Source organism: Quercus suber, unplaced genomic scaffold, assembly GCF_002906115.3.
Source record: "Quercus suber isolate HL8 unplaced genomic scaffold, Cork oak 2.0 scaffold_136, whole genome shotgun sequence".
NCBI lineage: Eukaryota > Viridiplantae > Streptophyta > Magnoliopsida > Fagales > Fagaceae > Quercus > Quercus suber.
Genome location: NW_027069598.1, coordinates 1,157,243 through 1,174,762, shown reverse-complemented (window position 1 = coordinate 1,174,762; position 17,520 = coordinate 1,157,243). Strand labels below are relative to the sequence as shown.

Genomic DNA, 17,520 nt, shown 5'->3' with positions numbered 1-17,520 from the left:
TTCAAAAATGTGGTCGGTAGAAATAAGAGCATTATCAACAACATATAATGATAAATTAATTTCTTAATTATTTATGAGAAAATTTTTGCTGCATATAGGATTATGTGACAGTAAAGAGAAAGTAATATGTATCAAAGGGTCATCTGCAATGCACATAACCAAGTGATCCCTTATACATTTGTCCCTTTGTTTTTTGCTACCACATAACCCTATATGTAGCAATTACTGCATACAAATATGTAGCAAAACCTTTCCCTTATTTTTTTTATTTCATATTTATAAATTGACATATTAATTTGTAAAATTTATATAATAGAATCTATAATATCCTTACTGTCACTCAACTTGTTTACTCATTATTTATAAATTATAAGTATAATTATACTTAAACCGTTAGAAACTCATTTTCAACAACTAAATAATAAACAAAAAAATGGACAAGTAAACCAATCTCGAGGGCACTCTCAAGATAAGGATGACTTTGCCTATTAACAAAAATGTCAAAAAATACCAATCAATCCTAAAAAAGATGACTCTAAACTCACTAGTAGGTACGACTTGTGTGATGGTATATAATATATATTTGGATAAATTAAATTTGATAACGAAGCACCTTTCATGGTTTCATTTCATATTGAGCCTTGACTTATATATAGTTTCTTGAGTAGAAAATACTGAAAAGATAATAGGAGAAAAATGTGCATTGCTTTGAAGAATGAAGAAGACCAATGCCGTAACATAAGACCCCATGGTCTGCGCTAAAACAGGTGAGTTTACTCCCATGTACGGCTAATGCATGGCGTGATACGTGCCCCGTTAAATGCGGATATAAGTGGGTCCATCTCGTCCGCACAATCTTTTTGTCCGTTGAAATTTTTTTGCATTAGTTGGCGGGTAATTTGTTACGGCGCCAATGGCTTTTCCCTGTTCCTTTTGATTTTCCTCACTTTGAAAAAAAATAAAATAAAATAAGTTTATGTTAATGAGTGCTCTTAAATGTTCGACGTGGGAGTATTGGTAGATTTCGCTCACATTGAAAAGTAATAAAAATGCAAAAATCAATTATTGTATGAATTTTTTTCCTTAAAATATAATTGAACTGCATCGAAACTTTTATTTTTAACTTCAGGACATTAGTTAATTGGACCCGTAACTTCTTAGCCTAACTGCTTAAGATTGGACTCACTGTCTCCGTTAGACAAGTACCATTGTACCAACCACCAACGGCCTAACATGGGTCACTAATTTTGAATTTTGACTAAAAACTTTCTTGCTTGCAATTACGTAAAGGATTTTTGCTTAGAAAAATATGGTACGGGTTGTCTGTTAAAGATAATGAATAGACAGGCAATTTATAGAATTTATTTTTTTATATATGCGAATATATGCGTATGGCTTTTTTGTTTCAACAGGATTTTGTCTGGGACAAGCAAAATTGTAGGTTAGGACTGAGTTAGTTGATAACAAAATTTTTATGTGAAAAAACAAAAGAAGTTTTAAGGTATCCAATGTTAGGAATAAATTTAGAAAATCCAACTAGGTGGAGTAGAGTATAAATTATAATCAATGTATATTATTAACTACTTAATGTGTATTACAATAATACCAAATTGTTGAGAGGTGTCCGACGTAGGAAGCAAGTATATTTTCATTTTGTCCGTACTATGAGTACTGAGTACATCCTTGAGGGAAACAAAAGCAAGAAATTTGGGTCACCTAGCCATAAATTCAATTCAAAGGAAGGAAACAAAATTTGAAAGAGAAAAAAAAAAAAAAAAAAAAAACAAAGCAAGGCAATCTTCCTCAGAGGGCCGTAGTTGACGGCACAACTTGCAAATCAAGCAAAGTGGTTTCATATCAGCCTTGAGAACCAGCCTCTTTTGTCCCACATTCATCATTCCACTCGTGTCCCTCGCTGCTTTTTTTTTTTTTTTTTTTTTGGAATGACCTAACAGGGGTTGAGTGATATTTTACCGCCAAATCAAGAAAATAAGTGTAAAAAAATTAGGAGAAATTACATAAAAATACATAGAATATATAATTAAAAAAAAAAAAAAACTAGAATTTATGCATTGTTTCATATTAGGTCAACGGTTAGATTGAATCAGGTATAGGCTCAACTACAACTGACCCAACAAATCAGGTACAGCAAAAATACACCCGTTGTTGACCAACACTAGCCATTGGTCGAATTGGTTTTAGCTTAGGTGGATGATGGTTTGTTTCAGGTGAAACCAACGAAGCAGAGTGGTGGGATTGTCCCCAAATCCCATGAGTTTGGATTTGATCGGTTCGGTTTCCATCGAGTATCAAAACCCAAAACCGTCACTCAACCCGCACCCTTTGATTTCTAATGTCGGAGACCTGCCATTGATTACTAGCTACTCAGATTGAGTTGATTTCGATTTGGATGGCCCAAGTTGATCAACTCTGTTGGGTGCCAGGTTGGTTTGAACAACCCTAATTCATGGTATAAACTTTGGATATTTAGGTAATTTCCAAAACAAAATTTTAAAAAGAAGCAAAAAAAAAAAAAAAAAAAAAAAAAAAAAAAAAAAAAAAAAAAAAAAAAAAGAAAAAGAGAAAGAAGGGAGTGATTGAACCATTAATTAAGGCCCTAAGCGCGATAATTTTCTAACGTAAACTCCACTTTTTTTGACAATTGTACAATCTGTCTCAATAAATTCAAACTTCGCCTCAATAAATAGCAGTCCACCCTCTTCTTTCTCTTCACACCTTCAAACTTCGCCTCAATAAATAGCAGTCCACCCTCTTCTTTCTGCTAACACCTTCAAACTTCCTAGACAGCTAACACCTTCTTTCTCTGCGCCTCTAACAGCGTTGTTGAAAGCTATGGCTACTTTGACTGTAACCTGCATTGTTTCCCTACTGGCTTTTTTGACTCTACAGGTTGATGCTAGAATCCCAGGCGTTTACACCGGCGGAGCATGGCAGAGCGCCCATGCTACCTTCTACGGTGGCAGTGACGCCTCTGGAACTATGGGTATTGTAAACTAAACTCCAATTCTGTTTTGTCACTCTGTTTTTTCAGAAAAAGGAAAAAGAATGAGGCCATTCCTTTACTAAACTTTATCAACCTCAAAGGACTGAAAACTAAAAACCCACTTGCTTTTAGTATTTTCCCACAAAATTTCAATCATTTCTAGCACTAAATGTCCAATCTTGAAAACCCCGTTTCTAAAACTAACCCCAAATTCTGTTTTGTCACTCTGTTTTTACAAGGCAAAAAGTCCTTTCCTTTACTGCGTTTTATGATTTTATCCACTCAAATGACTGAAACCTAAAAATCCACTTGACATAAGTCTTTTTCCTCAAAATTTCACTCATTTCAAGCACTAAATCTCTAATCTTGGAAAGCCCATTTCTAAAAATATGAACTTTGGTCTTTACCTAACATGTACTATTTTTGTCTTCCACAGGTGGAGCTTGTGGGTACGGAAACTTGTACAGCCAAGGCTACGGAGTGAACACGGCTGCACTGAGCACTGCATTGTTCAACAACGGGTTTAGCTGTGGTGCTTGCTTTGAGATCAAGTGCGCAAGTGACCCACAGTTTTGTCATTCTGGTAGCCCTTCGATTTTGGTCACAGCCACAAACTTTTGCCCTCCTAACTACGCGCTTCCAAATGACAATGGCGGATGGTGCAACCCTCCTAGGGCTCACTTTGACCTTGCTATGCCTATGTTCCTCAAGATCGCTGAGTACCGCGCCGGCATTGTTCCAGTCTCTTACCGCCGGTGAGTCTCTCTGTTTTTTTCTAGCTTAACTCTGTTTTCGCTTTCACGGTTTTGAGGGGTCAGACCTCAGAGATCACGGGGCTCTGTTTTTTTCTAAGACAATACAACACTCACTCTCAATCTCTGATAATTAATTTAAGTTTATCAAAGTAATATTTTTCATGCATTCTATCTTTCTTTTTTAGGTAGGTCACCTTTTCTTGTTTTTGCTGAATAAGTAGGTTAAAACACCTTATGGTAACTTGTTACACTTACAATTTTATTTGGGATTTTTTTTTTAGTTTTCCTTAATTTTATATAGGCCCATTTGGTGAAATTGTTCAAATTCACATTTTTAATTTTTAACAATTTTACACATATTTTAAAAAATTATAAACAATATTATTCAAACTTTTCTATTAAAAGGGCACTGTCTCGAACTTTATTTTCAGACGAATAAATAATCATTTCTTAATATGATTGCCATTGAGAGCAAAAGTGAAGTGAAAAGAAAAAAAAAGAAAAGAGAAGGGCTAATCATTTGCCTAGTCTTGTCTTATATCAAACCTAATTTGACTCCCAAGTTTTGGCGGTGTTTTACTAAGAGTAATTTTTAGTTACTTCAATAATTCGTCCTTTCACGTCACGTTCACAATAAAGTTTATCCGTTAAATTTATGGTAAAATCTGCTATAAATATGAACGTAAAAAACATGTTGCTTTAAGCATCTACCTATTTTCAGTGTTTTACCCCGTGAGTGAATCAAGTACACTTTTTGTAAAACATTTTTCTTCTATGTACAACTAGTACAGTCTTTCTGATTCTGAAGTCTGATCTCTGAACTGCAGCAGCAACATTCCGAAATTGATTTCTTGTGTGATTTTGGTTGTACTGTTGCACTTAATTTTTAGTCCGTAAAATCAGCACCGTCCATCCACTGCTCACATCATAGAATCATCTCCAATTTTGTCCCACATGCTTGTAACGTCCCCATCAAACCGTGAAATACAAGAACAAAAAGTCCCAAAATCAAGTGGGGCCCTCTGGCCTCTTTGCAATTAAAAATAATCTCGTCCGTCAATCAATCTGAAAATGGTTCAGGAGACCGGACCCATAAAAAACCGCGTAACACGCGAACATAACTTCCTTTTGTGTGAAATTACATTAACACCCTTCGTGTAATTTTTTTTTTGGTTTGTACAGTGTGCCGTGTAGAAAGCAAGGTGGAATCAGGTTCACGATCAACGGTTTCCGTTACTTCAACTTGGTTTTGGTCACCAACGTCGCGGGTGCAGGGGATATCGTGAAGGTGAGCTTGAAAGGGTCAAAGACTGGTTGGATCACCATGAGTCGTAACTGGGGTCAGAACTGGCAGTCAAACTCTGTCCTGGTTGGTCAGTCACTCTCTTTCAGAGTCACAGCCAGTGACCGTAGGACTTCCACTTCATGGAACATTGTGCCATCTAATTGGCAATTTGGCCAAACTTTCACTGGGAAGAATTTCAGGGTGTGAGCACTAAAGTTTCCCACAAAATATGTCATCCTGTTCCTTTTGGTTTTTAATTTTTATAATTTAATTTTTTTGTTTTTGATTTTCTGGGAAAGTATTTATATGCGGGAAAGAGTAAGAAAATGCGGGAAAAGTGTGCTGGTGGTGGTGAAACTTTTTGACTTTGAGGTCATGTTCTTATGACCAGTTTGTATTGGAAAAAAAAGGTGGGGGAAAGCAAAAGGTGAAATTGTAAGGGGCTGAAGTGGCTGCTAGTTTATATAAGCCCGCAGCTTTTCTTACTTTATATATACAATGATGAAGTGTTTTAATTTACGTTGGTGTTGTTATACTTTGTTACTTTAAAGATTGACAAATGTCATTCTAATTTGATGTACGTAAGTATGCTATAACAATATAATTCAAGAGGTTGGTAACGAACTTATAATTTCAAGTTTGGCAAGTTTGTAGTTGAGTTTCAAGTTGGCCAATTTGAAGTTTAAGATGTATGTACTATTAGAGCATCTCCAGTAGGTTTGGTATTCGGGTATATTAGCTAAAATTTGGAAAATTTGTGCATTATTCATGCTCCAGCAGATTTGGTAAACCTGAATTTGTGCACTAATGAATTTCTTGTCTTAAAATATTACCAACTACTTATTATATTAATTCTTTCTCTCTCCTCCTTCGGATTTTTTTTTTTTTCTCTCATTATCTTTTCCTCATAAACCAAATGAAATCAAAGAAAAAAAAAAAGAAAAAAAAAAAAAGAGAAAAGAGAGAGCTCTATTCATGAGCAAAAGAATTAATCCAAACACAAAACACAAAACAAAATCCAATTCTTAAAATAAAATTGAATTAGAACAAGCAAATATGAAAAAAAGAAAAAAAAAAAGAAAAAAAGAAAAGAAAAAGAAAGAACAAGCCGATTTGACCCAACCTGGTGGTGGGGAGGACAATGAGCGGCGGTGTCAACTGGAGTGGCAATAGAGTGTCGGCTGGAGCAGTGGCGCTGGAGCGGCTGGAGGACGACAAGCTCTCTCTCTCTCTCTTATGTGAAGCAAAGAGATGCTAGAATGTTCTTGATGAGGTGAAAAAGAAAATAAAAGAGGGGGCCTGGACACTTGTGTGAAGGAGAAAAACAAGAAAAAGAAAAAAGAAAAAATGAAAGGAAACGTGGATGAAAATGAAATGGTTGGAAGAAAAATAATATAAAAAATAAAAAAATCCTAATTGAAAAATATTATCACAATATTTTTACAATATTTTCAGAATAAATTTGAAGTAACAGATTGTTATTGATTAATATAGGCGAATAAAAAAATAATTTCAGTGGTGGGTTTAAATTAGAACTAATAACAACTTTCCACATAAATTTTGTTATGAAAGTATTGTGTAAAATGTTGTGAATATAACACTTCTCATTGAAAAATATAGTTGTTAAAAAAAGAATAAACAATGAATAAAGAAATAATATTTAAATGAGATAGAGAATGAGATAGAAATTTTGTTGGAAGTGTATTTGAAAAAGTAAGTAAAAGCTAAATGTTACTGTTTATTTTCCAAATAGTATAAAAATTTGCTGAAGCTGCTGGAGATATTCTCAGTACAATATCTCTATTAGTTAAAAAAAAAAAAAAAACTTTAAATTTATGAATGCCTTTTCTTTTTTTCTTTTTTTGTATTTTACCCGGGCATAAATACAAAGGGAAAGGAAGTAAGGGAATAAAGATAAAACAGAGTGTTACAAAGAGAGAGCCCAACTAACAAGGTTGTGAGTTGTAAAAATAGCACTTCTAAGAAGTGATTTATTATGTTGTTTATCTGCTGCGCACAACATTTTTTTTTTACATAGACGTGGATCCTACAAGCGAAAAACTCATTTCGAGGGATCTTGTATGCATTTGTTACAAATAATACTAGCTTGTGATGATGAGTAGCACATCAAATGGTATTTTGATAAGTGCCTTCCTCGAACTGAAGTCATGTTGCCTCTAAAACCATCATGAGAGCAGTTTTTGCTTCAAAATAGTAGGGTCTAAAGACTGAGTTTGTTTTAGTCCAAGCATTAGAAAAAGAGCATCACAACAAAACACAGCAAGAACTGCACAGAAGTTGAAATACCATCCTAAGCTAAATTGTGTGCCTCTATTGACTTCCTTGGACAACTGGAAGTGTCGATGCTAGTCTGTAATGAGCTACACTAATTGTACACCAAGTGCATGCATATTGCGAAGAAAGAAAGAAAGAACCTGTGTTAGACTTATAATTTGGTCTGAATTGGATTGAGAATAACTTTAATCCAGTCAATTATATTGGGGTGTGAAAGCAAAGTAGATTGAGATGACATTAAGGACGAGGTGGTCTAAAGTCTCGTCTATAGTCTTACACTACGATAAAGAGAACAAAGGAGATCAGATCAGTGACAACCAACTCAGCATTAGATTTGAGTGCCATTGATTTGACAGGAAGAATGTGCCAAACAACTCCCTATCTTACTATATTTGCAATTTGAGTATTTCAAGAATTCGTTACTTTCATAGAGTTGAATAAATCGACAAAGTGCCACTTTGATTAGGTAGCCAATCCAGGTAATCATCCATTGTTTCTTAGGGACAGTGAGGAATTAAAAAACTTGAAATTGAATTCTGTTTATTGTAACAATGCAATAAAATGTGCAACAGAGAGACACACAGGTTTTCTTAAGCATCCTATTATATATGAAATTTACACTACCTTTTGTAATCCTAATTAACATTGTGTGTTTGGGAAGTGTTGTCGGAAATTTACACTACTTTAGGTAATCCTAGTTTAGTTGAAGGCTTGAAAAAGCTTAATCCTAGCTCACCTGTCATTGTTTGGTGTGGTCTACATAGCTTTGTAAAAGCTTTGTCGTAATGAAAGTGTCATAAGACTCATAACAAGAATATTGGGCCATATAACACCATAAAAGGATCATAATTGAGGTATTTTCAGCAAAGCATCATATAGTTATCAAGTCACTGTCATTTGAATTTACTTCAACAGTCCTCAATTATGAACCATAGATGCTAGTTTGGTTTATTTGATTTGTTTACAGGAGAATCAGTCCAGGGAAACCCAAGACAAGCAGCTGCTGCCAACCTAGAAATATCATGACAAGTTATGGGGGGAATTCAGAGACAGACTGAATGTTGCTGTTATATTCTATATATTGTCGAAATAGATGCAAAAGCAAATCATGATCTTTTAAAAGCTCATTCCAACAACAATAATGCATGCTAGTGCATACTGCTTCATTTTGTTTAAGCATTTTTAGTTAATTTTGGCTTCCCAAAAAAATGTTTAATATATAAGATTTACTTTAAAACTTTTGTAATTATTAGGTTTAATATGAAACCACCCCTAAACAATGGAGTTTAAAATGTAATAATACACTTTTTGAGGTGAAACCACCAACAATTAACTCCTCATCATTTAAGCAACCACAAGGTGAAGACCCTACTCATTTGAATTTACATTTGTTGCTTTAATATGAGCAATATGCCTGTTGAGTCTGAGGCCATTACAACTAACATTAGTTGCTATTCTTACATTATAGCCTCACAACATAGAACAAAAAAAAGGGTAGGTGAAGACCCTACTCATTTGAATTTACATTTGTTGCTTTAATATGAGCAATATGCCAATTAAGTCTAAGGCCGTTACAACTAACATTTGTTTCGATTCTTACGTTATAGCCTTAAAACATAGAACAAAAAAAAGGGTAGAGGGACGACTAACGTGGCAATCCTATTAAGGCGAGACCATAATAACACCTTACCCGCTAAGTCCGTGCCCCTACTAAGATGCCAAGGGACCATGGTGAACCATAGTGTCCCAGTCCCACGAGAAACACTAGTGAACCTTAGGTTGCTGAGAGAGGTAACTTAAGTGAGTATATATTTGAACTCAAACCTTGGACCACACACTCAGCGCATCTTGTATATTACCCAGGATCACTAGACCACACCCCTCAACGATGATATTAAAAAAAAAAAAAAAACCTTCTTTTATTTTATTTTTTATGCGACATAGAACGATATATACCAAGCTTTATGTTCTCTCTCTGTCTTTCTCCTTTGATAATTGATAGTTATTTGTGTTTGTTATTTGTTAAAATAATAAAGTTCGCGTTTGTTTTGTTCACAACGCATATGCTTTATTTTCTTTTAATCGCCCCAAAGGATAAGCTTAAGAAAGAACAATCTCGTTTGCTTCAATTCTTTGAGACCATAATATTAAGGCAAGGTATAAATGCCTCAAAATCATTGAACGAATCTCTAAGTTCCCATTAAATTAGCCTTTTGTGAGAAATCAATCATTTAAAAAAAAAAAAACCTAACTCCTAACACTAAGGGCTTCAAATATATGTCCAGCAACTATGCCAAAATCCAGTTTGTCCTCAACGTTATAGCATATAGAGGCAACTCACTGAACCACACCCTTTTCAAGCTTTCACTGGCATTTATCATTTGTTACAAAACAAGATTCACAACAATTTGAACCCAATATTTAACCAAAGATTAAAAATTGAACAGTGACAAATGTTATAAAAATGTGAGATGTTTTTAGTAGACAAAACGGGATAGTAAGGCCCGTCATCTGTGGAATCATCTCTACGGTTGTCTGGCCGCTGCCCAATCACACAAACTACATTTTTCCAAAGAACAGATTTTTGTTACAAAACCTGGTTCCCAAAATACAAGTATAGCAATCGGGCTTTCAATGTACGCACTGTTGCTTCAATGAGAACACAATAACAAAGTGTTTTCTCATATCAAACACAACAAATGCACAAACAAAATGTTAAAAAAAATAATAATAATAATTAATTAATCCAAGGGGTTTAGGGGCTCATATCAAGTGTAAAAGATTTGGATCTGTCATTGTGGGAACAAAAAAAAACACAAATCGAGAAAAAGAAAAGAGAGAATAGAGACACAAAAGTTTCAGATGCCAAAGCCTATTAGGCGGCACCTTTGGCTCTTTTCAATCTTTTCTCCTCCAAATCGAATTGGGTTTTTCATCTTTTCCTTGTTTGGTGGAAAATAGAATCCCACTCGAGCCCTCTCTCTTTGTAATCATAGCCCTAAACCCATGAAAAGAATTGACTGTATTTAGGAATATATGGATTATGAAAAGCTTGTATAAGGGTTTTGGTTTTGGGCACAGAGGAGAGAAGACTGAAGAGATTGAGATTGAGATTGAGAGGGAAGACACTGTAAGTAAAGTTGGTATTTATAGGATCGTTTTCTAGGGTTTTACGGGGTTACCAAACTCGACAACCTGCGGGGGGCTTAAAAGGCCAATCTTGGTCAGGTCGAGTTTTAAGCCCAGCTCAATCTGGGCATAAGGGCCCATTGGGTTTGAGAGGGCATCTCATAATTTGTAGACCAATGGCATGCAATCATCCTCTCACAAAAATCAGCCTGAATTTCAAGTCCAACCCAATTTGGGTATGAAGCGGACCGGTTACCGGGTTTCACAATTGAACCGGCAGTAAGTGGTTTCCCTCTCTTATTTGGATTGAAAGAAAGACAAAAACAAAAACAAAAAAAACAAAAAAACTTCCCTTTCTTTCTCTTCTTTCTTTTTTATCCCTTCGACGAATTGCATTTTGCCAGAGATATTGTTTTTAGAAAGATTCTTCATTGGATAAAAAATGAAAAAATAGAAAGAATCTAAATAAAGGCGCATATACGGAAAGGGCCCCATTACTTCTTCATTCAAGAGAGAGACTAGTCTCATTACTTCCCACTGGGTGAGAGGTGCACCTAACCCACCTACCCACTCATCAATCACGGTGTTCAACTGACTTGCACTGATGGATCCCTATTGTATTAGAATTAGGCACCCACCTTTTTCATGTTGTCAACTAATCTTTTCAGTGTTCGATTCTACTCTATGTTAGAACATTTATGTGAATGCTATTCTGTTTAAGTGGTCTTATTCTGTGTCCTGTGTTAGGAAAGGCCTTCGCATTCCTAATCTGGTAGGCAGCCAGATGGCTTTGTTTGCCCCTACTTGGCGAATCCCACCCCCACATAACAACATTGTTTATGCGCCCCTTACTATGTAAAAAGAGGAGGTACTTCATCCAGTTCATTAATAATTATTTCAAATTCTTAGCATAATATTGGAAGGTTCTTGATAATATTACTTTTTTTTAAAGCTATTAAAGTCTTATATTTTTTATAATATAAGTGATGAATTTATTTATATCTACATCCTCTTTAGGTAATTCAATATGTATAGTGGATAGACCATTTGTAAAGAGTACTAGAAACATACTCGAATAATGCATTACATTATTTACAAAATATCTCACATTATATAATAATTGAATGTAAAATGCTTTATGTTTCCTTAAAAAAAAAATTAAAAACATTTTTTTATAAGAAATTTAAAACACTTTCAAATAATAAATATAAATAGCTTAATTTTGAAAATATAATATATTGTATCAACTATGGTTTTAAAAACCGAACCTGATCGGCCAATTCAATCAGGAATCTGGCACTAATTCAATCTAATCATTCACAAAAATCGAAAATTAGCGAAAAAGTAACCTCTCCACCCAAATCAACATCAAAGTAGACTAAAATGTAAAACTAAACAAAATGGATGGAATGGATGAAGTGGACTAAAATGGACCGAACTGGACGGAATGAAACAAAATAACCGAAGTGAACTGAAATGGAATAGAATGGACCAAGGTGACCAAAATGGACCTAGTGGACAAAAGATTGAAATAGACTGAGTGGACCAAATGGACCCAACTAGAAACTGCATTGAATAGATTGAAGTGCAATGAATGGACCAAATGGTCCAAATTACAATATTAATATAGCTCAATATGAGCATGATAACAATAATGTCAATAAATACTACGCGTCATCTTTTAGATATTATATAAATATGTAATTCAAGTCTTCGTTTAGATACTATACAGATATGTAATTCAGGTGTTACTCAAACAACATTCAGTCCTATAGGCTTATATCTTTGAGTCCTAAATTGTAAAAAATTTCAAAAATCTGAACTGAAGACAGCAGCGTGGGAAATTAGCTACTGGGAAAGACGTGTTCAGCTACCACCAAAAGTGTAGGCTTTAATCATGTTATCTTTTGTATAGTTAAGATAACATATAATTTGCAATTCTTTATTATTATTTTTTTTTTTTGGAGTTAATACGGCAGATAATTGTATTGAAAAGAAGTTATAGTTGTTGTACATCATTTGCTACAATTTGCTCAATGCTTGGACGGGTATTCACCATCCAAACTAAAGCCTGATAAAACCTAGCAAACTGTGCCAACCCAAGTACAATCCTATTACATTTTCTCTGTGCAACACGAAATCAACAGCTTTTAAAGCAATGTAAAGTTAAATACAGTCAAGTATTGGGAAATTCATCGCTAGGCTAAATGTCTGTTTCAGCTCTGTTAACTGTGGCGTCAATTTGTCTTCTATCATATAGTCAACCAGCGAATGATGCTTCTGCTACCTCTACTTGTACCTATATGGCAATCAAACATTTGTAAGAAAATTTACAATCTTTTAATATAAAAGTCATGTAAAGGCGGGCACAAGAAGATGAGCAAGATAAAAGCTTAAAAAATGGAGGTCATGAAAATAAAACAAGATGTGTGGAAGTGAGTGGATGACCATAAAGAAATCATCTTAAAGCAAAAAGATCATAACACATGAAAATGATCATAAGAAATAGCAACTTAGAGACCAGTCCCTCACCATCACACCCAAATAGAGTGAGTTTAACCACAGCAAGCGAGAGAGATACATTAATATCTAGGGGCATGAAGATATCATGTAAGATTAAAATGCTTTCTTTTAAGAACTAGGTGGAGGGTGAGGTCGGGCTTCAAGACACAGCAAGTGCGCGTGTGATTACTTATTAGTTATTGCAAATAAAATAAAAGTAAATGTCAACTCAGAAAGGAACTTACAGACTTACAGTGTACAACCAACATTAGTGGCGTTTTCTTTTACGCTTATGAGTCTTCAATTGCTTGATTAAGTATTGAATGATTTCTTTCATGCTGGATCTCCTTTCCTCCTTTAAGTTCCAAATTTCTGGTACTGCATACCTTCCACTGGCATTGACTTCATTTATTTCCAGCAGTGCTTTGGTTACAGCCTTGTACACATCCTCACCCCATTCATTCCTCAACTCTCGCAAGTTTTGGTCATCTTCATCTATTTGTTCCTGCATTTCTTTGCAATTAGTGTCAACAGTTCCGTACATAACATACATGAATTATTAAGAAGGCATCAATAGATACCATGTAAAGAAAAAAAATTCACTTTTATTCTAAGCATTTGAAAGGAATGATTCCTAAGGGTGTCTAGATGTCTCAGAAATTAAATTGCTCCTTAATTTGGTTCATGTCCTTATTCATGTACATAAGGCTTTCGCATTCCTAATCTGGTAGGCAGCCAGATGACTTTGTTTGCCCCTACTTGGCGAATCGCACCCCCATATAACAACATTGTTTATGCGCCCCTTACTATGTAAAAAGAGGAGGTACTTCATCCAGTTCATTAATAATTATTTCAAATTCTTAGCATAATATTGGAAGGTTCTTGATAATATTACTTTTTTTTTAAGCTATTAAAGTCTTATATTTTTTATAATATAAGTGATGAATTTATTTATATCTACATCCTCTTTAGGTAATTCAATATGTATAGTGGATAGACCATTTGTAAAGAGTACTAGAAACATACTCGAATAATGCATTACATTATTTACAAAATATCTCACATTATATAATAATTGAATGTAAAATGCTTTATGTTTCCTTAAAAAAAAAATTAAAAACATTTTTTTATAAGAAATTTAAAACACTTTCAAATAATAAATATAAATAGCTTAATTTTGAAAATATAATATATTATATCAACCACGGTTTTAAAAACCGAACCTGATCAGTTGATTCAATCAGGAATCTGGCACTAATTCAATCTAATCATTCACAAAAATCGAAAATTAGCGAAAAAGTAACCTCTCCACCCAAATCAACATCAAAGTAGGCTAAAATGTAAAACTAAACAAAATGGATGGAATGGATGAAGTGGACTAAAATGGACCGAACTGGACGGAATGAAACAAAATAACCGAAGTGAACTGAAATGGAATGGAATGGACCAAGGTGACCAAAATGGACCTAGTGGACAAAAGATTGAAATAGACCGAGTGGACCAAATGGACCCAACTAGAAACTGAATAGATTGAAGTGCAATGAATGGACCAAATGGTCCAAACTACAATATTAATATAGCTCAATATGAGCATGATAACAATAATGTCAATACAATATTAATATAGCTCAATATGAGCATGATAACAATAATGTCAATAAATACTACGCGTCATCTTTTAGATATTATATAAATATGTAATTCAAGTCTTCGTTTAGATACTATACAGATATGTAATTCAGGTGTTACTCAAACAACATTCAGTCCTATAGGCTTATATCTTTGAGTCCTAAATTGTAAAAAATTTCAAAAATCTGAACTGAAGACAGCAGCGTGGGAAATTAGCTACTGGGAAAGACGTGTTCAGCTACCACCAAAAGTGTAGGCTTTAATCATGTTATCTTTTGTATAGTTAAGATAACATATAATTTGCAATTCTTTATTATTATTTTTTTTTTTTGGAGTTAATACGGCAGATAATTGTATTGAAAAGAAGTTATAGTTGTTGTACATCATTTGCTACAATTTGCTCAATGCTTGGACGGGTATTCACCATCCAAACTAAAGCCTGATAAAACCTAGCAAACTGTGCCAACCCAAGTACAATCCTATTACATTTTCTCTGTGCAACACGAAATCAACAGCTTTTAAAGCAATGTAAAGTTAAATACAGTCAAGTATTGGGAAATTCATCGCTAGGCTAAATGTCTGTTTCAGCTCTGTTAACTGTGGCGTCAATTTGTCTTCTATCATATAGTCAACCAGTGAATGATGCTTCTGCTACCTCTACTTGTACCTATATGGCAATCAAACATTTGTAAGAAAATTTACAATCTTTTAATATAAAAGTCATGTAAAGGCGGGCACAAGAAGATGAGCAAGATAAAAGCTTAAAAAATGGAGGTCATGAAAATAAAACAAGATGTGTGGAAGTGAGTGGATGACCATAAAGAAATCATCTTAAAGCAAAAAGATCATAACACATGAAAATGATCATAAGAAATAGCAACTTAGAGACCAGTCCCTCACCATCACACCCAAATAGAGTGAGTTTAACCACAGCAAGCGAGAGAGATACATTAATATCTAGGGCATGAAGATATCATGTAAGATTAAAATGCTTTCTTTTAAGAACTAGGTGGAGGGTGAGGTCTGGCTTCAAGACACAGCAAGTGCACGTGTGATTACTTATTAGTTATTACAAATAAAATAAAAGTAAATGTCAACTCAGAAAGGAACTTACAGACTTACAGTGTACAACCAACATTAGAGGCGTTTTCTTTTACGCTTGTGAGTCTTCAATTGCTTGATTAAGTATTGAATGATTTCTTTCATGCTGGATCTCCTTTCCTCCTTTAAGTTCCAAATTTCTGGTACTGCATACCTTCCACTGGCATTGACTTCATTTATTTCCAGCAGTGCTTTGGTTACAGCCTTGTACACATCCTCACCCCATTCATTCCTCAACTCTCGCAAGTTTTGGTCATCTTCATCTATTTGTTCCTGCATTTCTTTGCAATTAGTGTCAACAGTTCCGTACATAACATACATGAATTATTAAGAAGGCATCAATAGATACCTTGTAAAGAAAAAAAAATTCACTTTTATTCTAAGCATTTGAAAGGAATGATTCCTAAGGGTGTCTAGATGTCTCAGAAATTAAATTGCTCCTTAATTTGGTTCATGTCCTTATTCATGTACATGACAGCTCCATAACAGAAATTGGTAGCCATAACAAAATTGATAATAACAAATTTAAACAGTGGAACCAGTCATCATGATGGCTACTTATTTCCACATTGACCCATTGTGGAATTCCTACTTTATTACAATTTGAGCAGGCTTTAGGAATTTTTCAAGGGGGTTATTAAGAAACTTAAATTAAACAAAATTATTAAAAAAAAAAAAACTTGAATATATATAGTTATCAAAAAAAAAACACACACACAAATACATGAAATTTTACAATTTCCTTCTAAGAGTTTTCATATTTTGAAATGATCTCATGATAATTTATTATTAGTTGTCATTAGCTATAATCAATATAAGTATGACCATTTTAAGTTTGTATTTTTTTTTATATGTAATTGTGGTTATATTATTTGTCATTGTTTTTATAAAAATATTTTAAACTAAATAACAAAACGCAACCCCATTTGCAATGTATATTATTAACCCATATACCACAGTCATCCATACATAAAAAATATACTAAGTTGCTGTTTGATTTGGGATAAGCTGAAATGTGATCAGGGTGTGCAAAAATATTTTTAAGAGTAAATTAAATTAGTTAAGCAATATTTTATATATATAAATATTTTTTTTTTCAAGTCAGGGGCTTCATTTGAACCCCTGAAGTGTATGTGCAGCCGCCCCTGAATTTGGGTACAAAAGGACCATTGAATTTCCTGGGACATACAGAAGGTGCTCTCATTCTTTAAACCCTTATAAAAAGCCATATATTTAAGTGCAATAATGATTTAGTCATTTACTTCCATATGTAAGTATGACTTAATGGAAACATTAATTAGTTTGCATATGATTTTTGCCCAGAGTTGCCTATTTTCTGATATTATCAAGCCACAATAATTGAAAGGTCATTTGGAAAGTTAAGGTTCCTAAGAGGTGGCATTCTTTACGTGGACAGCAGCTCAAGGTCAAATTCATACTTTGGTAAACCTATGCTTCGTGGTCGCCCTTTGGCGAATCGTTGTGTATGTGCTTTGTAATGAGGAATCTGTGGATCACCTGTTACTTTTTTGTCCTATAACTCATTCTTTGTGACGTATATGCTTTGGTTGTTTGGGATCAATTGGGTCATGCCAATTCAGTTGCGGACTTATTATTTTGTTAGTATCATTAGCTTGGGAAGCATAATTCTGTTTTGGAATTTGGTTCCAGGCTATTTAATGTGGACTATTTGGACCGAACGGAATCTGTTTTTGGAAGATACTGGAAATCTGTGGTTCAGTTATTAGATTTATGCCAACAACCCTTTGATTGGTCTCGATGTTGGGGTCTCTCGATTGTTCTACTCTTATGGATTTTCT

The 17,520-nt window shown here is 34.2% G+C and overlaps 1 protein-coding gene and 1 non-coding gene across 2 annotated transcripts; one reads left to right on the top strand and one right to left on the bottom strand.

The window, feature by feature from the left end:
• Positions 1-2,704: 2,704 nt before the first annotated feature.
• LOC112017318 (expansin-A4) lies at positions 2,705-5,563 on the top strand. The gene is made up of 3 exons (XM_024049784.2): positions 2,705-3,004; positions 3,441-3,759; positions 4,942-5,563. Exons 1-3 carry the CDS (start codon positions 2,854-2,856, stop codon positions 5,249-5,251), a joined length of 780 nt encoding a protein of 259 aa, XP_023905552.2. The 5' UTR covers positions 2,705-2,853; the 3' UTR covers positions 5,252-5,563.
• Positions 5,564-9,801: 4,238 nt separating this feature from the next.
• LOC112017338 (small nucleolar RNA snoR143) lies at positions 9,802-9,929 on the bottom strand. Its single transcript, XR_002883465.1, has one exon. It is a non-coding gene; the product is annotated as a small nucleolar RNA snoR143 (small nucleolar RNA).
• Between the last annotated feature and the right edge of the window lie 7,591 nt (positions 9,930-17,520).